This window comes from Sylvia atricapilla, chromosome 2, assembly GCF_009819655.1.
Source record: "Sylvia atricapilla isolate bSylAtr1 chromosome 2, bSylAtr1.pri, whole genome shotgun sequence".
In the NCBI taxonomy this organism is placed as follows: Eukaryota; Metazoa; Chordata; class Aves; order Passeriformes; family Sylviidae; genus Sylvia; species Sylvia atricapilla.
The window spans coordinates 45,129,162-45,151,708 of NC_089141.1; the positions used below are offsets into that span (position 1 = coordinate 45,129,162).

Consider the following 22,547-nt stretch of genomic DNA (forward strand, 5'->3'; position numbering starts at 1 on the left):
CTGAGGTAAAGAAAATGCCTCTAGTAGTATCACTGCAGGCAAGAAAAATAACTAAATACTGCTTTGGGGTAGTTGGGGGAGAATGGCTGTAAGAACTGCTGATTTTTTTTTTTCTGAAATTATCAGTGTCATGTAGCAAAGTGACTTTTGAAAGCCATTATTTTCTGCTAATGTTTATCATCTCCCAGCAGTATAGCCATGCCAACTTTAGGTGATTTCTGCAAGAAAACTAATGTTTATCGAAACTACAATATAAGGAAAACATTTTTAACCCGAGTTAGTGCCTTTAACCAGCAAATTCTTTTCAACTGGTGAATCTCACCAATTCTTATATATTTGCCTTCAAAATATGCCCAGAGCCGAACTGGTCTTTTTTTAAAGTCTCTTGTCTTGAAATCGGATAGTTTCTCTGATCCGTTTGTCTGCAGCTCTTACTCTTTGATAGCATTCTTTTTTCAGTTTATTTCTAAGTGTACCACCTCTGTATGATACTGTCATGTATGAATGAAATTTCAGTAATTAGAGGTATCATTTGTTTGACCTTTCATTCCTATGAGTCAGTATTATCAGTGGTATTCTGTGTTTGGTGAAATAAGTGTGACTTCCTTACTACTCCTCCAGAGTCACTTTTTGTCTTTGAAATAGCTTTAATAGGGTTCCTGGAAATGTGGTCGAAGACTAGTTTTTTGACATCTGTTTTCATGCCTGATAAATGCTTTTACAGAGTGCCAGTTTCTCCATTTAAACTGAAGGAAAAAGGTAGACCTCTGATAGACAGCATTTTCAGCACTGAAATACAAGGAAACCTTGATTGTATGGATGTTTTTAATTTACTCCTGGTTTTAGAAATGGAACAAAAGCTTTGGCACTGAGAGGAAAAGATCAAAAAGATTCTGGTGGTTTTGTCATGATTCATGAAGTAGCAGAGCAAAACATAATATAGAAATACATAGTGCATTTTACTGCTTAGACAATTTACATTTTTAAGAGGCATACAGGAAGCAAATGATTTGTCATCAAGAATCTAAATTCTTCTGATGTTTTACTTTCTACAGTTTTGGAAAATTTATGAACTTAAAATAATGCTTAAAAGAAAACCATGCATATTGTTAACTGGATGGCTCAGGAGATTGGTAATTTATTACAGAGCCTTTCACATCTAGGGCTGCAGCTCAAATACAGTTTAAGTTTGCGACTGCAAAACAACTACTGCCATCTTATTTTCTGTGAAATGAGTTGGTGGCCTCAGTCCAGCATGAAATTTCCTTCCAGCAGAAAATCCACCACCACAGTTGGCTATCTTTTGATAATCTGAGGAAGAGACCAAAAGCTTGAGGCCGAGACTGAGAGGTCTTCCCACCAGAACCTTGTCAAGCTGTGTTGGTGAGAATCCTGTACGAGCTGTGCTGGGGCTGCCTGTGCTGCCTTGTCCATGGAAACATTTCAGACTGGTTATTTTGAAATGGTTCAGTTTGAGCTGAATTCAAAAGGCACATGTTTCGAAAGACAGAATTGCACCTGCCAGTGCTTGCTTTCTTTTATCAGGGTCTGGAAATAACCTGAGTAACAGAAGGGATTCTACCTAGTATTTTGTCTTGAGGACAAGACAGGGGCCTGTTGGTTAAGTTCGAGAATTGGGGCTTCACTAACATTCTGATTCAAAGCAGTGTAACTGACATTAATGCTTAGATGTGATTTTCTGTTACAGGATACCTGTAATGATATTCTTCAGGAGTATCAGTGTTAAATCATCAATTTTAACTCCAGATTGGATGGCTGGACAGATTTACTATATTTTTCCTACTTTAAATGATAGGTATTGCTGTGGTTTCTAGATGTTTTATGTTTTCCTGGATTTAGATACACCCATAGAGCTGCTTAAGTAACATGCTTGCTTTCATGTCATATACTGTAGTTATAAGGGTGATGGTGCTTGAGGCTGATAGGAAGCTAAAGAGTATAGTACTTCAGAAAAAAAATCTGTTATTCTCTCATGGGATAAGGAATTTTTAAATTAATTATCTATATAATTACCTTTTGTCTAAGTGCAGTTTTCTGGGTTTGGATTGGTTTTCTCTTGGGGTTTTGTGGGGTTTTTTTGGTGTTTTTTTTTTAAAGATGTCTTAGTCGAGTTAGCTTTTAGGTAGGTAATTTTTGGGGACTTTTTAAAGATTTTTACTTCTTTAACCAGAAACAAAATATGGCATAAACCAACTCCTTTCTTGCTTACATCTACAAGCTGGGCAATAAAATGTAGTAGCTATTAAAATCACATGAACTTAGACTGAAATTTTTCTTGACAGTGTTGAAATCAAGAAATCTCAACTCATGTAAGGTTTGTATAAAGGGCCTGTATTCTCTATTAAACGGTAAAATATGTTGGGAGACAATAGTTATCTGTTGTGGGGTTTTTAGTCATGATGTGGCTTTTACAAAGGAAATGTATACAAATCCTTGCAGTAACTTAAATACTTGACTGTTTTTGTTTCACTGGGTACATGAAAGACCATTCACCATTTCTATCAGATTAGTAAATATTGATTGTATTTACCTTTGAATACTGCCTTGAATACTACTGTACTTGAGTACTTAGCTTTTCCATGTCTTTGAAACGTACCAGTAAAATTTTTCAACAAATAAATGCCAGCCCTTTTAAAATTTCTTGTTTGACTTGCATATTCTTCAGCTTTAAATTTCATGGCTGAGAGCAGTTGAAAGCAGATTGTTTATTCATGCTCTGACTGTAGCAGGAAGGAAATAAGAACACTTCATATAATTACCACAAAGTGCATCAATTATAGTTTTAATAATATTTTGAATTTAGTTATCAAGCATGCTTGAAACATACTGCATTTTGCTGACTTCTTTTCTGAATATTTTTCCATTTTATAACATGCAGCTATTGTGCTTCTTCCTTTACTCAAAGTTCTTCTTCCACACTTCTGCATAAGCAGAAGATTGGCCATAGATTTGTTTTCATCAATACGCAATGTCAACAGCAAGGGAAAAGACAGCATGCACTTCACAGCATGCTTGGAAGGTTTTTTCAAGTAATGGGCTCCAAATAGAGGTCCTTTTGCATGGTACAATAGCTTCTAAGCCATTCCTGTTAGCATTTGAAAGGGCATCTCTATTTAATTTTTATTATTAGGACAGGGTGGTAGTCCTGTCTACACAGTCAGAATCCCGTCTTAGGTAAGAGATGAGCACCCCGCCACAGCTTCTGTGTGGTGACAGTAGGTAAGATTAGTTTGCAATTTACATTAATAATGGAATTGGCACCTAAGCTGCTTAAAATACGTCCATGGTGCTGCAGTGCTTAAACCACCACCACCCCCAAAAAACCCCAACAAAAAATCTAGAGGAAATCTTACATCTTATAGTTCTGCAGCTGGGACACTAGTATAAAATTATTTTTGTTCCTCAATCTTCAGACTACATTCCCTGCCTATTTCTTTGTGTATGGTGTGAGTGGGTGTTGAACAGATGAATTCCCACTTGGCAAGTGAGGTATGGAAGTGGGGAAGAGAGTGCTGGGCTTCTGCTTCCCATTCTTCTCCTCCTATCTCTTGCCGGTGGAATTAAGAGTCTCCTAGTCTTTTTCAATCCGTGTCCTAGTTAGTCTGGGATTGTGTGTCACTGTGTTTGTGAACATTTGCAGACTGGCACTAGGGCAGCCTGGAGAAGGTGTTCCTAGTGTGCAGCTCAGCTCGAGGGCTGCTGTGGGGTGAGCACTGGCTTTTCATCAGCTATGGGGCAGGCAAGCTTTAATGCGGTTGGCATGTAGCTTTCTGAGATCTGGACTCTTCTCAAGGATACCTGCTACCAGGTTTGGGATTACTGAGAACATTAAAGATGTTCTTTTAACAATGAATGAGAAAAAGCCACTGACAGGGTTTTTTTGTTTTGTGGACAGGATCTTAGTTACTTTGGGCTCTGTGAAATGAATCACTTAAATGTGTGCTTTAGGCAAAGTTAAATAATATGGAACTTCTACCTTGGCAATTTACCATTTTCCTCATTAGAACTCTAGAATCCAAGGATGTTTCCCTGTCAATATTTAAGGATTACTTCAGAAATACAGGAATGCCCTTCTGTCTTCCAAAGCTGTGGTAATTTGAAAGAGTGAACCTAAATCCTTGGAAAGAAGAAAGTTATAATAGTGCACATTACTATTACCCGTAAGTAATGGAAATGTAGAAGTGATCAAAAGAAACTGCAAAATGTTAGTATTTGGTGCTCATGCCAGTGGTTAAAAAAAAAAAAGAGAAGCAACCCAAAAAACCTGGAAAAAATAGCCTGTTAGGTCAGACTTTTGGCTGAGTAATGTCTGTCAGTTTTGTACAAATGCAGATTTAAAGGTAGAAATAGAGCATATTGTTGCAGTGCTGCCAGCTTTCTAGTTGGAAAAGTAGTGAGAGATCTTTGAGTTCACCCTAGAGAAGCCTGTAGAGATATATCAAATCATGTGCTTCATATTCATATATGCAAATAATTGTGAGACGACTCTCTTTGAAAGGTCATAGCCATCAGGGGAAGTTCCTGAGGGGAAGAAAGCAAATGTCACTCCAGTCTTCAAGAAGGGTCTAGGAAATTACATTCCCAGTCACTCTCGCCTTGATCACCTGAAAGGTGATGGATCATGATCTCCTGGAAGCCGTTTTCAAACATTTGGAAGATACCAAGGTGATGGAGAGTAGTCAGCATGGATTTTTATGCAGGGGAGATTATGCTTGTCCAACCTGAAAGCCTTCAATGACTAGCTCAGTGGATGGGCTAACAGTGGTAGATGTTGCTTACTTTAGTAAGGTTTTCAGCTCTGCATCCCATCCATCCTTGGAGACAAGCTAATAAAGGACACACCAGGAGGTGCACAGGGAGGGGCACTGAAAACTGGGTGAGTTGAAGGGCTCAAAGAATTGTGACCACTGCAATGAAGTTAAGCTGGACACCAGTCACTGCTGGAGTGTCCCAAGGGCTGATTCTGAGTTCAGTGCTGCTTAACATCATCATTAGTAACCTGAACAGTGAGATGGAGCACACCCTCAATAAGTTGGTGGATGATTTCCAGCAGTGCCTTCCAGCCTCAGCCATTCTGGGAATGTGTTGTATCTTCACCATTTGATTTGTCTTGAAAAATTCAATTGCTGCTCTTTCAAAGTCTAAACTCCAGCTTCCGACAAATCAAGAGAAGAGATGCCAGGTGCAAGGGGTAGGCTATGTGGGAGCAGGTGTAAGATTAATATGAGAGATCAAATAGCTCCCAAGGAATAAGGAACAGAGTGAAGAAAGCAGTGAAATACCAAATCTTTGAAGTGCAGCAGGACATTATTGCAATGTATCTTGACTGCAGTATGATGCGAAGTGTGACATAATGCCATTTTCTTTTTCCTGAGGAAAAAAGGGTGATGTATTCCCTAAAGCCCTTTTGGAAGCTGTGTGGTTAAAAATATGCAATATATACTTCTAATGGATCATGAGTTTTTACAGACTTTGGTATGAAACATTTGTGTAATGGCAATATCTCTAGAAAGATATACCCAAGCCTTAACCTATTAGGCCTATGTTTTTCATTCTTTGCTGAAGGTGGTAAGTATTGAAATCAAATGAAAAATATAAATGGAGGTAAAATATTCAGTCTATTCTTGTGTTTGGGCCTTCACTGCAAGACTTCTTGGTGATTTTGTGTATCAATCTTTAAAGACAGTGAAAAGATTTTATTTTAATTCACAGGCCATGTCCTTTCAAGCAGTTTTTGGATATGAATGTGATCTTTCATAGCTTTTTTACAGGTTGATCATCTTTAACCTTAGGACTTAGAAGAAAATGCAAGGCTATTTAACAAGCTTTAAGTAAGAATTGTGAAAGAATAGTACAGACTCCACGATCTTTGTAATATGTGAGATCAGCAGATAACACTTGAAAATTTTTATCCAAGCAACTGGTGTTTAGCAAAAATGCTAAATCAGTCCTAGGAGTTATTTCATAATCTTTTATCACACAATGCTGTTAGGTTCCAATTTATAAAAGGATGGAATAGGGGAACATCTGATGGATATTTTCCTGATTACGAGTGAAAAGCTCATTTATTTGCTTGATTTAACTGAAAGTAGAGGTACAAAGAAAGGTCAGAAATCTCTATTCCAGATACAGGTTTCTCAAATCTACCTCGCCTAGATTACTGCTCTTATTCAAAGCCCCATTTGCTTGATTGTGAAGTACAACCCTATCTGTAATTTTTTGTAGCCTTTCATTTTCTTCGGCAGGTGTTTCCAAAAGGTCTGGCTATGTCAGTGTGTCTGGGGTACTGACTTAGGTTTTGTCTGGTGGAACCTAAATTTAGTTGTTGTTGTTGTTGTTTTGTTTTGTTTTTGTTTTTTTAGCTCGGTATTTCTTTTCCATAAATAAGTCTCAAAATTATTAACCCGATGTAGTGATAAAACTCAAGTCTCACAACCTTCATGTTTAAAACTGGCAGTAATACTAACAACAGTTTTTTCTCTATTAATGAATATATCTTCTTTTGAAACTAGAGTAAATACAATCTTTGTCCAAAGTTTAAAGGGAAGGTCAGGGTGGAACCATGGATGTTACATGTATTATAAGAGAGGCTTTGGTAATTTACTAAGCCAATAATATGACCAAACTTAGGCACAAGTGCTTGGGCATTGTCTAAAGGGAGTGCAAGTAAAGTTTCTGAATTTGGCATTCTGAAATCACTGTAGACTTCTACATGAAAGAAATACAAGGTGCAGAAAATAACTGGGAAAAGTAAGACTGCTTATTGAACTGTCACCAGATATGTTAGGGACAGACAAGTGCACCACAGATGTGGATTTGTAGGCCTGAAATTGCATTACATGAGTATTGATGTTTTCGTGAGATATTTTTGCCTTATCTGCTGCAGAACTGTCAGACACAAGAAGCAATGGAAGCAGACTGGTTTTTTTCCTGACATTTCTGCGTCATTCTACATGGAATTTTAGCCGGCAATTTTGGACCAGTTAACAGGCAGTGAAAACTGTTGCAAAAGAGATACTCCAAATCTGAAACTTTTTCCTCATTCCTCTGAAGCCTTTCAGGACTAAATTGAATGTTTCAGAACTCATCTTTATAACCATTTGCATCTTTACCGTACAGGGTATGAAATCAATTCAGGCCTTTTCTGTGCCTTTGGGAAGTTTGTCCTTGACAGGAATATACATTTAATTAGAGCCCCAGAAATATATGTGTCTTCATGTTACATATTGACTTCTGAGCTGGAAACAAAGTGGTGCTTTAGAGTTGTGGATACGCAGAATGATTGCATGGCTTCTACAGTGTCTAGGAAAAAATAGTTTAGAAAATGCAAGTTGTGTTGCATGTTTTACAATAACAAGAAAATTATGTTGGTCTGTTGATACTTTGTGGTTGCTTAAGGAGACAAAGCTTACTTGGGCATGTGACCTTTGTATATGTTACATATCTGTAAAGATACGGTATCAAAACAGACCATTTCTTTCAAATGTCAGGAAAAGCAAATGTAATATAGAGGAGGGCATGTGTTCTGGGAGAAATGTGTTATGGTCGTACCAGGGACAAATGCTGAAATACTTTTGCTTTTTTCAAGCTTAGAAATATTTTGACTTTTTAAAATTCCAGGTCGGTTAAGTAAATTGATAAGTGAAGTAGAATGGAGTAATTTAGGTAATATATTGGGGGATGTAATTTGTAGATGATTAGATGTATCTATCTGCATATATATGAAACATGGGGGATGAAACTCTGTCAGCTGCTGGGCAGAGTATATTAGATTCCTTTCTTTTCTGTCACTATGAATTTTTTCTTTTGTTACTAGCTTGTTTTTTCATGTGCTGGCTTTCCAAGATGGCCAGATACCTGATTCTGTTGCTGGAAAGAGTAATGTAAGTAATCTTTCACTGCTTGAAGGCAAACTCAGTCATTTCAGTAGTTAACACTAAACTGCCTGCAAGAACTCTCATATCTATATATGTAAATACAAACAGAGGTAAGAGTTCTGCAGAGGAAAGGCATGCTGGAAGCTTCAGATGTAATTCCTGCCATAAATGATGAGCTGTACTAGCCGGATGGAAAAAATACCAGCATAACTTGTGGTTCTAACCTAAGAGAAGTATGGAGGACCAGAAGCTCTTTGATCACAAATGTACCTTTAAAATCAGTCAGTAAAAACCCTTCAGTAGGATTTAGTAAAAACCGTAGGATATGATTTTAGAAGTACCTAAATGCAGTTTGAATTTTAGTTTTTTTGGATTTTTTTTTTTCTGCTACGTACCTTGTTAAGGTTGTGGAAAAGTTACCACACCATGAAATGCTGTGAAAGGTACGAATATGGATTCAAAATATAGGAAATAGCCATAACGAGTGTTTTCACTGCAGTCTGCTGGAGAATATGAAGAAAATGCTGTGTTCTGTATGAATTATCTATATTCATTATATAGAGGAAAAGGTTATAAGAAAACAGTCCTTTGAGTAACTTCGATCTGAGGAGTTTTAAGTAACATAATAAGACACTTATCCTAGTTACAAACTTAGGTAAAAGCTTGTTCTTTGTGAACTCCCAACTTCATCTGTTTTACTCTGAATATGAGTGACACAAAAGGAGATACTTGGGATCTAATTTGAAATACTGTATTTGTTCCGTGCACAGAAGTGCTCTAACAGGTAAACACAAGCAAAGCCCATGCAACCACTTGGAAAGTGCATAGTAGTGAATTACATAGGCTTTTTGCTTTTGGTATTTTTTCTTAATCCAGAATAGGGAGGGGTTGTTTATAGTTCATACAATTACAGTGGTATGGAAGTAATGAAAGTATTACTTAGATGAAATACAACAACAAAATAGGGCTTTTAAAGAAAATGGCAAGAGTTAACACAGCTGCATGTAAACCAAAGAGTAAATAAGGCAATTTCCTGCCTTTATGTGAGAGTTTTGGGATGTGTGAGATTACAGTACTACTGAATACCTGTCACCCTGTGGCAACTGCTCTAACAAAATTACTGAGTAAAAATGGTACTCAGGGTTTTGTTACACATTTAAAATACTTACTTCTGAGTCAAACTTAGAATTTAAAAGGGAGGTGGAATTATGTATAGAATAACATAATACGTAAAAACTAGTTTCAGAGCATGCTCCTCTCTTGCATTTAATCCTGCTCTGATGTGTCCACAGCATCCAGAGTCATCCTAACCTATGGACAGGGTAATTTTTGTTGTAGCAAAACCCACAGGAAATATATTTCTTCAGGACTGTTCATTTTAATGCATTAAGTTTGTTAACTTAATGATATGTTAACTTTGAATGATATGTTAATGATATTTGACATGGTAGGTTTTTCTGATAAAATAGTATTTTTACCGATGATATCCACCTTTCCTTGCTTTGAGGCTTAGTACAGAAAGTCACACTGTGCCACTTATGCTGATATTTCTAGGGAGTGAAAGAGTTGGCCTGAAAAGAGTAAATAATTTTTTTTTTATTCAGCTTGAATTCAGTTCCAGTGGAAGTAAGAAGAGTCTGTATATTCGGGAGTTTACAAGCTTTTAATAAGTTACATTGCCTCAAGTTGGCAGTCATTGAGTGACAGCAGTGAAAGAAAATTTCTGGAGTGTGTTCAGAGCCTAAAAACATAGTAGTGAGACTTAACAGCTTTCATGAGGCTGAAACAGAGATAAAATATGGTTGATGGTAACTAGCAGAAGGTCCTCTTGGCATAGATACAGCATCCCTGTATTTTCTATCGAATCCAAATACTTCCTGTACTTTTAAAATTTTTGGACATGTGTGCTTTGATAATTTAGGGGTTTGTTTTTGTTTTGCTATTACTGGTAATTTTAATGGCTCCTAGTTTTAAAGAGAATTTTGTTTAGATGCTCAGTTTATTTATTTTAAAGAGCTCTGGGATGATCTCTGTAAGAAGATAATGAACAGGAAGTATTACATTAAAATAAGCGTTTTAATTTTCCAGTGCTTTTTAGAATTCATGTGTTTTGTAATCAAAAAGAATATTTTAATGTTTAGATTTAATAAATGTTTTGGAGCCGTTGTTTTTACCAGTGTTTGTGGTGGTTTTTCATTATAATATATTTTAAAGCCCAAATCAATTGCAAAAAAAAAAAAAGATGCACATCTTTGAATTCAAGGAAAGCAATTAAGTTCAGAAAAGTGCTGATACTATCATTTAAATAAGGTTATATTGTCACTGCTATTACGCTAGATTACTATCTAGTATTGAAGTAGTCAATTTTGTTCAAAGTGGAAAGAAAATGGAATTATTTTGGAATGAAAATGAAATTATTTTCTCTAACTGTGAACTGATCCAAAAAGACAATTTGAGTCCCTAAGAATGCAATAAAAGAGTGTACCAATTTAATAATAAGGAAATAATTTGATGTAGGTTATGGCTGCTTGAAGATCAACAGGGTTGGTAGAGATGTGAGGAAGAAGCATAAACATTGAATCTTTTGTGAGTCACAGACCTTGAGATAGGGTGTGAATTTTGCAAGCCAAGCTGAAGGCTAGTAGGTTTTGCTGCACAGCTTTTCTTGTTAGAGGACCTAACTGGAAGTGATAAACCACACCAGTATATTACAATTTCTACCACTGTGCCACAAAACTGCGTTTCAGAGCAGGCTGCAACTTGCTAAGCACTTGCAGTTGACTTTCAAAACCTTTTTAATTTTTTGGTTTTTTTCTCAGCAAGACATTTTTAACTTGTGTTTCATGCTTCACAGGCACTTGCTCACATACAGCTGAAGAAGTTCAGTTACGGTTTTGTATGATTGTGGGGTTGTGATTTTAACTCTATTGTTTAATATAGATTATAATTCCTTTATTTTTTAGTATGATACTTTGAAATCTAAAATATAAGGAAGTCGTCCAGTATAAATCATAATAGAGTCATTGTTGAGGTCCTCGTTGCAAAGACAAAATAATTTAGGGATAAAAGCCCTTTGCCTAGTATTATTCTTTTAAAGTTAAACTGCTCTTTTTTAAAAAATTGAAAAGCAGCATTATGTTCTTGTAAATTATCATGGCTCATCACAGGTAGAAGTGGATAGCATGGCCAGTTTCGTAAGCTGGTGGCACAGCCAGTAATGATGTGCCAACAGCAGTTAACAAATATCACTGGTATGAATCACCCCATCCTTGTGAATCCTCTACTGAGTAATTTTTTGGGAGCCAAACTCTCAAGTATTGGATTATTCAAATGAAAATTGGTTAGGATTATACTAAAACCAAATTAAAAGTTTCATTAAAAAGGATGTGTAAAGAGTATGAGTCTGTTCGTTAGTATACATAGAAATGTTGCAAAAGTTAATAATGTGGATGGGGCGGAGGTAGCATCCTCGTAATAATAATTAACATAAGAAGTAATTCAAGGGAGCTTAGATTACTCACTGATGCCTATGTTTAAAATCAATATTTGAAAACTGGTGACTTCAGAACCTGACTAGTAGCAAAACATATGTGGAATAATAGTTCCTGCAGACCTGATTTGATGCTGAAAAGTACTAAGTATCAAAAATTGCATTGGCTAAGCTGTCTAAAAATTCCCGGTTTTTTCTGCTTTCCTTTGGAAGCTTAGTGAAAAGGGCCTAACATCAAAATACTTTTCCAGGACCATGAGACAATGTCCTAGTTTTACCAGACATCTAGTATGCAAACATAGAATAAATAATCATCTCCTGCTCCTATCAATAACTTCCTCTGAGTGTCAGGAATGATTTTTCTTTTTTCCTTGTCACATCACAGCACGGACTGGTATAATTTTCATTTTGTTTGCCTTCGAAACAGCAATTCAGATAAGTTCTGAAGTCTGGTTTCCTCTCTGTGAAAGAACAAAAACATTTTCAGTGTTTAAGAAGCAGTATGCCACTGCAGCATTCATTCAAAGTTCTAGCCCTGCCAAAAAGATGTGAAGGAAATGCATGGCTGGTAACCTTACCATTAATCAATATATATAGTGAGGCAGGATACCATGCTGGGATCATACAAAGTGGAAGATGCTGTGCAAGGCATGTGAAATAGTCCCTCCACTGCATTTAGCATTAGTGAAGCCTCGGCAGGAGCAGTGTGTAATTTGGAGAACTTGAGTTCACAGAAATGGGTGACCCAAGGCAGAACAGCTAGAGGAAATGGGCAAGAATGATCATAGATCCAGAAAAAAAAAAAACTGGCTACTAGGAAACACAGAGCAGGAGAGAGTTTTGGGGTTTTTTTTTTTTTGTTTTTTTTTTTTTTTTTTTTTTTTTTTAATCTAGGTGATAGGGCTGAAGAGAGATGTTTGTCCCTAGGAAGTGTAAGAAGTTCTTGCAGTGAAGGAATGATTGTCTGTGCCTTCTGTTAATGAAGAAGAGACAAGAGGACTAACCTTGTCTGTTGTGTTAGAAGAAAAGGAAAAACACTGCAGTGGAGAAGGGTGAAAGAGAGATTCCATGGGAATTGTGCAGCCTTCATCACTAGAGGAAGGATCAGAGTGAACAGGAGCAATACTTTGTGAGATCAGGCAGATGGGTGAAGGTGACTGTCTCAAGTTCTTCACAGATCTATGAACCTCTTTGGGTTTTTACCTCCCTTGGTTAATAGCCTGCTTTTTAGGAATTCTTTTTGCACTTTGCAAATAATTGTTAAATTAGAAGTACCTAAAAATGTATCAGTGAGGATCCTTATTCTCTTTTCAACAGTAATGGTGATTAAATGCACAATATTAGGATTTGTCCAGGAATCATAAGAAGGAGTCCTGCAAAGCCAAATATAGGATAAGATAAGCTTTAGTGCTGTGCTATGGTCACAAGGTCATTCTTTCATGAGAATGAATTCTCCCCCTGCTGCTGAGGTGGGCTGGCGAGGAGAAGGGTGACTTTTCTTGAATTTATTGCTGTGGGATTGCCAGACACTTTTGTTAGTCTGTGAAATACTCAGCTTTACATCATTGCATGGCTCTTCACATTTGGTTTAGGATCATAACAGGTTTCTCATTTGCATTTGTCTGGCATATGCAAATTATTTTACTGAATGGCAAAAGTAATTATGCTTTTATTAGTACAAAAATTAGGGACTTTAAATTGATAATTTGTAGTTATAAAAAAAAATAGCTGCTTTAATGTAGAGTGTTTTCAGAACACGGTATAGGAATTGGTAAAAGATTTTGCTTCACTTGCTCAGCCCAAGTGATTTGAATAAGCAGTTTCAACTTCAATTTTCTCTGGATAATTAGAATTAAACTGAACATTTCCAAATTAAACTAATGCTTATCCAAATTTTTCCCTTCTGTTTTTAATGACTGCTTATTTTTCTTTTGCAAATAAATCTGTAATGTCTAATGGGTTGTCCAAGGAGACAAATCTGGGGAGTTGTGCTGGGTTTTTTCTCTCCAGATAGTGGACTTGATTGAAAGATACATAACAATAATTCCTGACACATGTATTGGCTTTTGTTAGTGGCCTTCAGTGTTTCGGTGTTTTTCAGGGGTTCTTCAAAATACATGTTATTTAGGTATGCCAATACTATCCCTGTACTGATTTCTCCCCTATTGATTTTAAGTTGAACAGTCTTGTTTGGAAAATTCTTTGAACTAAAAAAAATTGTTCCAGTCTATGCATACAATGATTTCAGCAATGGAAGCCTCCAGAATAAGACATCTAATTTAAGTTCTTTTTTAAACTGTGATGTATTTTTACAGTGATGTGACTACGTAAATATTTTTGTCTGTAGGAAAAATCTTCTATTCCAAACAGCTGTTTCAGTGAAGAACCAGTGACTTTAGAAAAAAGTGAACTGAAAATTCTAGACCAACTGAGGGTTTTTATTTTGCAGCTTTAGAATACTCCTACACAAATTTCTAAATTGTTTCTATTGTTAAATGTGTTCTGTAACTTCTGAAATCTGAGTGTGAATCAAGCTTTTCATACTTACTTCGCTAACTAGTACTGTCTTACTGTGCTTTCTCATCTCACCCCTATCTACCTGCCTTGACATTATGGTAGAAGACCTTTGGTGCAGGAATTGTTACCCGGTGCTGTGCTGAGTAGTCATCTGGTATAGTGCAGTCTTTGTGTGAATAAGGCTTCTTGTCCTTAGCAAAATCCAAACAGTAAAACATTTTAAAGTGAAAGTATCATGAGGATGTTAAAAGCATTTTTGTAGAGTGTTATCAACCTGTGAACTTGTAGGGGTGAAAATGGTACTTCATGTATTATATCCATGTATTGTATATCTGAAGAATTTTAGTGCCTGTGTAATGTATTGTTGACTCTAATGAAAACACAATAATTAGTCATGTAGCTTAACACCCCATATATATTGAAGCGGGTTTTCTAAAAGATGTGGATTTGTTCTTTGAGTCACAGTGTAGCAGTAGAAAGATTTCTTCAGTGAAATGTGTTTTCATATGTAGCAGATTGAATTGCCGTGAAGTTCAGCACTAACTATGAATTTAAAGATGTATGCTGCTTGTTTATTTCTAGGACTTTTGTAGAAGCAGTCTAAATGGAATGCTTTGAGAGCTCACTGAGTGCCCACATTCTGCATTTTTTAATGGTTGAAGCAGTTCTTACCTGGAGTGTATGCCTTTATTAAAAAAATAAAACAGTCAAAACACAAAGTAAAAAGGGAAGGTGGTGATGTGGGGGACAGTTTCTTCTGGAAATCACAGAGCTAATACTGCACAAGCTGGATCTGTTGTTATTGCTGTTAAAAATACAATGGAATATATCTTATCTTTTTTGATCACGTTTTTCATAGCATCTTCCATCCTTAACCTGTTCTCAGAAATGCAACGCCTCAGATTCTTTTTGCATATTTTGTCCAAGGATTGTAGAGTTTCAGAAATCTTGCAGCCTTTCATAAACAACAGTTTAATTTCTCAAGGAAATTTTTTGGTGGAGTACTAATTTTTTTGTACCTTGTTTTTACACAATAGGAATTACTTCTAGATTGGTAGTGTGTTGTGATCTTCTGCCTTTCTGCATGCCTGATAGATTCAGGAAGGCTTGAGAATATCCTAGAACGTGTTTAGGAAATCCCACGAAGATACTAGGATTTATTACATAAAGTTTTAGGCAGTCTCAGCTGTTTTGCTCAGGTACCCTTACCTTCCGATCAATTTAAACTGGAAAAGCAAAGCAAGAGCTGTAAATCAGCCTTATTCTAATCTTACAGGTCACAACTGAATAGCAATCCCTGTTTTGTCCAGGATTTACAGAATGAATGGTTATCTAAATCACTCAATTTGAGAAAAAGTCTGGCATACATTATCAGCTTTAGTTGTTTCTTTACTTTTTTTCCCTCCAAATAAGCCTTGCAGGTTTCATTATTTAAACTGTGTTAGGAATTGAGGAATCCTCTGACTACAGATGCTGAGAATGGATTATGAGAAACAGGAAGCAGAAAATAGAGGATTATGAAGTGAGTTGTCATGTTTCAAACCAGCTGAACTCCAGCTCTTTAACTTGCCTCCATAGTAAAACAAATAAAGGGAAGACAGAAAAATAACAAAGGCAGTGCTTTCCAGTTCTGCAGCTGTGTGAATTGGTAAACACTTGTAAGTAGGAAGAATTTAGATGAGCGTTCTCTCCAATATCAAGTGATATGGTAATGTTTCATCTGTATCTCACTTGTGTATTGTTTATGTACAATGTGTCTGTAAATGTGCCTAATAACCCTGGGCAAAACTTGCTATAAAGCTGGCTTCCCATCCCTGTGGTTGGGGTGATGGGCAGCAGTGGGACTGCCTCCCACTGAAAGGATCTAGGGCAATTTGGGTAGAACCCCAGTGGCTCAGTGGCTGCCAGCTTGTGCGTGTTGAGGACAGACACCCAGGTGGCAGTAGGGAATGTGGTGCTGGAGCACAGCAACGCTGAGAAGAAACGTGAGGAAGATGCAGTCAGGGAGAGCCTGTGTCTGGGTCCTTGCACCAGCATTACTGTGACAGAGAAACTTGTCATTTTTATCAAAACAAAGTTGGTTTAAAACTGGCAAAACAAAGCTTAATTAACTTTTCAGACACTAATGTTTAGGTTTATCGTGGTATATGTATTGTATATTTATTTTTTTTTCCACAGAAACCTGCTAATATTTTAGTTATGGGTGAAGGTCCTGAGCGAGGAAGAGTAAAAATTGGTATGTTTATATCTTTGATAAGTCCCAGTGTAGCATTTAAGTTAGAATGTTCTGAAGGTGCAGTTGTACCACCTAAAGTAGTCACTGTAATACCAGTATGTGCCTGGGCACATTGCCTAAATGCTGTTTTCTGAGTGACTGGCTTCATCATGTTAGCCCCATGTACCAGTTCTGACAATGAAATGCTGTAGCCTCATCAATAAAAAATGGAAAATGTCATTATATTTTGCTTAAGTGGGTGTTTCTGTGGGGTGGGGGATTTTCATGTGGGGTTTTAAGATGACTGCTAGCTAGGCGGAAAGGAGGAGAAAGAAATGGGATTTTAAAATTTCCTCCATTTACCTCTAATGCCATGACATCTTGCTGCTGCTTATAAAGATCTAAATAGGGAAGAACTCATTGCTACAACCTTAAATCTTATAGTGGAATCCAAGATGGCATTCAGCCTACAGAATATTCTTGAAAGAGCAGGCAGGTCCCTTGGAGATGAACACAAGGGATCTTAAAAGTGCAGAGAACACAGAAATCTATCCAAAATGTTTAGTGAGAGCTAATAGCTAATGCTAAATGCTTTGCCTGGGGTGTACCAGGTTAGAAAGGACCCAACACTTCCACGCTATTATAACATTTTCTGGTGGGAGTTACTATTGCGAGGATGATTTGTAGAAGTTCAATTGTTTTAAACTAAATACATAAATAAAAAATTAACAGTAGTCTAACAATAATAAACTGTACTAGGCTGTGCATTATCATGGCAGTGTTGTAATATCAGGCTACTAATGCACAGCCTGCTTGCATGTTATGGTAATGCAGCCCCATTTGGAAGGGTTTTTTAAAGCTAGTTCATCTTTTTCACTTCCCTCCGGCTTTCTTTTATGAGATTACTCTTCTACATTGTTGTTCTGTTCTCTTACTGTTTTGTTTATCTGAACTATATTGTTAATCACTAGTATAATGATTCAGGGTAGGATTTTCTGGGAGCATTCAGTGCTGCTCTAGACCTTCCCTTGTCCTTTGGAATCTAGGGAGCGATGGGTGAGGGTTGAATGCTTCTGCAGATCCTACTCTGAAAGTTTTTAATGGCTTTCTGAACTTTAAGGTTGACAATAGGGATTGAGGTCTGCATAGAAAACAGGTACAGCATGGACAACAGAAGGGAAAATTTCTTCATATTACCTTACTCTTCAAGGAGGGTTCTTCCAAAACAGAGAATGTAGGTCATCCTCTGGACTCACTTTCGACAGTGGTGGTAATATTTGCTGTCCGCAACGACTTGCTAGTAATTGCACACAGACCACCCATTTATTTCTTAATTTATAGTTTTGAATTAGAGAATAACTTAGTAAACAACTAAATTAAATCACATTCTGTTAATGGACAGGTGAAAGATTCTGTATTGGGCCACCAGTCCTCTGAGCCATCCATTCCCAGCAGGAAAGAAGGAGGGGAACCTTGGATTTCTAAGTGTGTTATCAAAATGTAGATACTTTTTTCCTATTTTCTTAAGATTGCCACAGCAGTAAAAGAATGCAGAAGTTATACACATACCAAGGGCTTCCACTTTTCCCGTGTAACTAACTTTCCTAAAAAATACATAACTGGTATTTAATTTAAAATAATTTTTATAGGCTTTTTCTGTCATTTTGGGTTGTAAATTCACTTTCTGCCAACAATTTTTATTATTATTCATAGTTATTAATGATTTGATCAATTTTGAATAATTGATATTTTAATGTAGAAAACTGTAAAATGTTTCACTTTTTAAATGCAATCATAAATAGGAGTGCATATGAAAAAATAATGGATTGTGTAGTGAAGTTAGAGACCCATATTTACACTGTAGTGTTCCCTCAGTGAGCTATAGCATGTAGGTCCTTTTCCCTCAGGGTTCCTACTCATCTCATTTTGTTCAAGTCTTCCTCAGCATGTGCATATCCCTACATGTTAGGGTCACTCTGTCTTGGGATTTGGGGGTTGGTGGGTCAGGAGAGCAATTTCATGGGAGAAGCTGCCCATCTTTTTCCTGTATGACTTACACTTAGTCTTTCTGACAGCTTTCTAGGCAGTTGTATACTACAAGTTCTAAAAAGCAGTTTTTAATGATATAATGCCCACAACCAAAATTTTAAAATCATAGCTTGAATGGAATTAAGTACTGGTATATTGGAAATGCATCTTGATAGAAAATCAGCAGGGAGGCAGATGCTGTAGGCTTAATTGCTGTTTTTGTGTGAAGGAAGTCTTGCTACAGCTAACTTCATGAGGAGGGAGCTTTTGTCATGTGCATGTATGTATTATAAATCATTCTAACCTTTGCAGAATCTGCATTTTGCTCACTTTAAAAATTGCTGCTTTGTGAAAAAACATCCTGTAATAATGGGAGTATTTTACCAGAGACCATCAGGTAAAATGAGTCAGGATTTACCAGTGTCCTGAGGAGTTGATCCTCTTCTTCAGAACAATGGTTAATTCTTTGTTGTAAATGACTCATGTTAGTAATGATTTATAATGATATACTTCATAGGTGATGCCATCCAGTAACTTCTACAGAAAGAGAATCTGCTCAGAGAGTTCATATCTGCTACAGTCTGACTTTGCATTTTATTTAGGAGTGATGATAGTGCTAACAAATAAACTCAATCAGTTTGTTCAAAAAAAGAAAAATAAGAATGTTAGTTTCCCTCAAATTTTAAAGCATCTCTCTTTGAATTTTGCAGCTGACATGGGCTTTGCCCGATTATTTAATTCACCTCTGAAGCCTTTAGCAGACTTGGATCCAGTAGTTGTAACCTTCTGGTATCGAGCTCCAGAGTTGCTTCTTGGAGCAAGGCATTATACCAAAGCTATTGGTAAGTAGACTGGACAGAAATGTACTGTTTTGTTCTTTGTAAACTGTGCCCAAATATTAAAATCTTTGATAAATTGTTCAAAGGACAGTAGCTGAGTTAAAGGTATGTTACTTGTTTCTTGAAGAAACATTAATCTTGGACAAAGTGTTTGGTTTACTAGGGTCACAGGTTATAAATAGAAATTAAATATATTGCTGGGGTTTGGCTCCAAATGCCCTGCAATGCAATCTAAGTTTGTGGCTTTCACACAGCACTTTCATAAATGCTGTTAGAGGCTATAAGAAATATGGAAGCATCTTTGAACTGCTAGTAGAATTCATATTAGGATGACTGTGAGGCACAGTGCATTAATTTTATTGCAGAGTTTATTACCTAGTATAATAAATGTATGAAATAAAGAATGTACAGAATGGAGAATATAGTGGCTGCACTGAAGCTAAACTGTAAAATTGAGCTGCATTTTAGCCTCTCTCTGCCTTTTTCAAAGACAGATGACAGATGGCCAGGGCTTTTGTGGGCTGTAGAACAGGGGAACAACGCAGTAGCAAACTGGAGGGAGATTCACTTTTACCGGATTGATCAGCTTTGCTGTGGAAGAAGGACCGACTGTAGGGAAAAGCACTGGGAAGTTTTTTCTCTAGTTGCCTGGTTTAGAAGATGTGTTAAAGGCTGGCAGCCAGTTCTGGGAGGAAATAACTTCCCCAGTGGCTACTTCACTTGGCACAGACATGGAGGTTGTATGTTAGCATACTGTGTTGTTGTTCCTGTAATCTGAAAGTCTTCCTCAGAACTCCATCTTTTTTCCTTGTTTTGTTTTTTTAAAGATCATATCCGTGTTTCTGTCAGCAGCTCTAATGTTTATGCCTTAAATGTATTCTTGTTTACTTTTCTGTTAATGCTATGTTTCTTTCATGGATCAGATACATTTTTTATATGTTCCTTTAAACTGTTTAATTTGTTGTATTTGCATGTTCCCTCACTTTACTGCCATTTCTTCTGATTGCAGTGTGTGAAGCTGCATGGGCAGTCACAGCCTTTAGTACATAGGTTTTTTTGGTGTAGATAAGAAATGACTCTGTAAAAACTGAGTAATGGGGTTATGCTGTCTGCGTTAGTTGCTTTTGTCCTTGTTTATGACCTTGCTCATTCAAGGCTCAGTGTAGTACTACTTTGATTTAAAAAATGTGCTTGTATATACTAGAAAAAAATTGAGAAAACAACTGGGAAAATTCAGATCTGATTATTAGATAGGAAACCAACAGTGAAAAGAGCAAGGTTTTCATGTTTGGGTTTTTTTTAATGAATGTTTTGAAAAAATTGTGAGGTGTGTGGGCTTGTAGCAATTTGTTTGTTATTCTTTCAAGAGGTTACAGATAGCGTTTGGTTTATACCAATAGTGCTACTTTTCAGCTTGTGTTTTTGGGGTCATTTACTGCTTAAACTTGGCTGATCAGCGATTGCACATTTCTTGGTCAGGACAGTGGGGCACTGAAAGGGCAAGATGCTAGTTTGCTTTTCTTTCTTTGTGTTTTATGTGTTGATAGTTTACCCAAATAGTTTCTTTCACTTTTATTCTTAAATTATTTTTTTTTTACAGTATTAAGTCTAACTACACTTCAAAAACCCCACAAAAACTTGTATGATACTCTCTCGGGTCCTGTGTAGCTACTGCATTGGGTAACTCCATTCAAAGCTAAAAGAAAAAGTTGAGGAAGTATTGCACTTCTACAATAGAAACTTGAAATTTTCAATACAGCAACCTTATCTCTGATAAGCTAAACACTAACATTCTACCTCATCCAGATGCTTTTGGAAAGATTCATTTGTTGTTGTTTTTTTTTTTTTGTTTGTTTGTTTTATTTCTGTTCTCCTTTTTTAAAGATATTTGGGCCATAGGGTGTATATTTGCAGAGCTGCTAACATCAGAGCCAATATTCCATTGTCGACAAGAAGATATCAAAACTAGTAATCCTTATCACCATGACCAGCTGGACAGAATATTCAATGTAATGGGATTTCCTGCAGGTACATACTGTATTTTTTATCACCGCTGTTCAAAGAAAGATATCCATATTGCTTTCTTTGCATATGAAGGTGGCAGCTGATCAAAGAAACAGAGCTGTTCAAGCACAATCTTTATTTCATGAGTTATAAATCTAGAATCCAATGGTCAAATTAGATATTTTGCCTTTTATTAATGATAGGGTTATCTTTGTGTATACATGTACCAATGCTTTTTTGTTTGAAACGATTGTATTTTGTGATGGATCATTAAAAATGAGAAGGAGTATTTCTGCATTTCTTTGGTACTGATTATTGATTTAGAAGGCAACTGATAATTTGTGAAACCAAGCAAAAAAATATATATGTAGTGAATATTAATTTAAGTAATTAATTTAATTAACATAGTGAATATTTATTTAACTCATGCCAAATTAAACATAGCATTTGGACATAATGGAAGGTATTGATTTTTTTTTTTCCCCCGATGGAAAGCTGGCGGTATAGAAAATACTTCTTTATTCTAAACCAGAAGAAAGAACTGGTTGTATGAACCAAAACAAATTACAATGGAGATATCACTTGTTGCATTTCCCCCTCAGTATTGGTCATATCTCGTTTTTATGCAGGTTGCCTTGCTTCAGTTAATACTTTGTCTTTTAGTGTTCACATGATGGCAAGAGTCAGAGCAACAGGGGCCTTATTTTTATTTTTTGTTTATCTTTCTCCTCAGTGCTTGTGTTCCCTGCTCCACTATTCATTATGTTTTCTTGTATCTTGTTTTTTCTCGACTTGCCTCTTCCTTTCACATGACTTTTGTGGTCTATATGTTTGTGTGGATCTAGAATTTTGTTATTAAACATGCTCTTATTTTGCCTTTTTTTTTTGGTGTGTATGTACTTCATTGCTTTTGTACTGCTGTATGAGATTCACGGAAATGTTGCCTTTGCATATTGTCTCCTTAGTTTTGCTTCTTCAAGCAATACTGTCTCCTTCTGCTTTTGAACTAGACTTTTACTCTTTTATACTTCTCCTAGTTCATTTGGGTTTTACATTGGTTCTGTATAGCTTACATGAGTAGATCATGCTCTCATTTTGGTTTTTGGATTGGTTTAATTAATCTTTTCTAATGGTCTGTGTTTGGCCTTTGGAGTTCTTTGGTTCTTATCAAGAAATGCTTTTCATTCAATTGCAGCAATTTTTTTGCATTTTAATTGGCACCTGCCATATCTGAAACAGTTCCTCATGTCTCTGGGATAGGAAAGAGGAGAATATTTTGTTTAACTAAGTAATAATTAAGTATCTCTGATTAATTAATTAATTTAATTCTTTTAAACTTGGTGTTCTGCAGTAGTGGTCAGGCATAGTAAAGCTTTGAAATTAATCAAATTAGTTGCCCACAGAGCCTTTTCAAGAGTTACACTGTAAGACATTTCGGCTTTGGTCTACATTAATGTGAATTATTCTTTAAAGTTTGCACACTCAAATTAATTTTTCTTAACTTTTTGTTTGCTAACAGTATTTCTTACTTTGCAAAATTACTCTTGGGCATTTTC

At 36.3% G+C, this 22,547-nt stretch overlaps 1 protein-coding gene across 5 annotated transcripts in view; it reads left to right on the top strand.

Annotated features, from left to right (window-relative positions):
• CDK8 (cyclin dependent kinase 8) overlaps positions 1 to 22,547 on the top strand; it is a 74,656-nt gene that overhangs the window by 38,719 nt on the left and 13,390 nt on the right. For 3 of the 5 annotated variants that reach the window (XM_066313094.1, XM_066313096.1, XM_066313098.1), the window contains exons 5-7: positions 16,084 to 16,141; positions 18,859 to 18,990; positions 20,872 to 21,015. In XM_066313094.1, the coding sequence (XP_066169191.1) occupies positions 16,084 to 16,141; positions 18,859 to 18,990; positions 20,872 to 21,015 (334 nt within the window). The remainder of the gene's footprint in view (positions 1 to 16,083; positions 16,142 to 18,858; positions 18,991 to 20,871; positions 21,016 to 22,547) is intronic. The other 2 variants (XM_066313097.1, XM_066313099.1) reach the window with 2 other exon arrangements.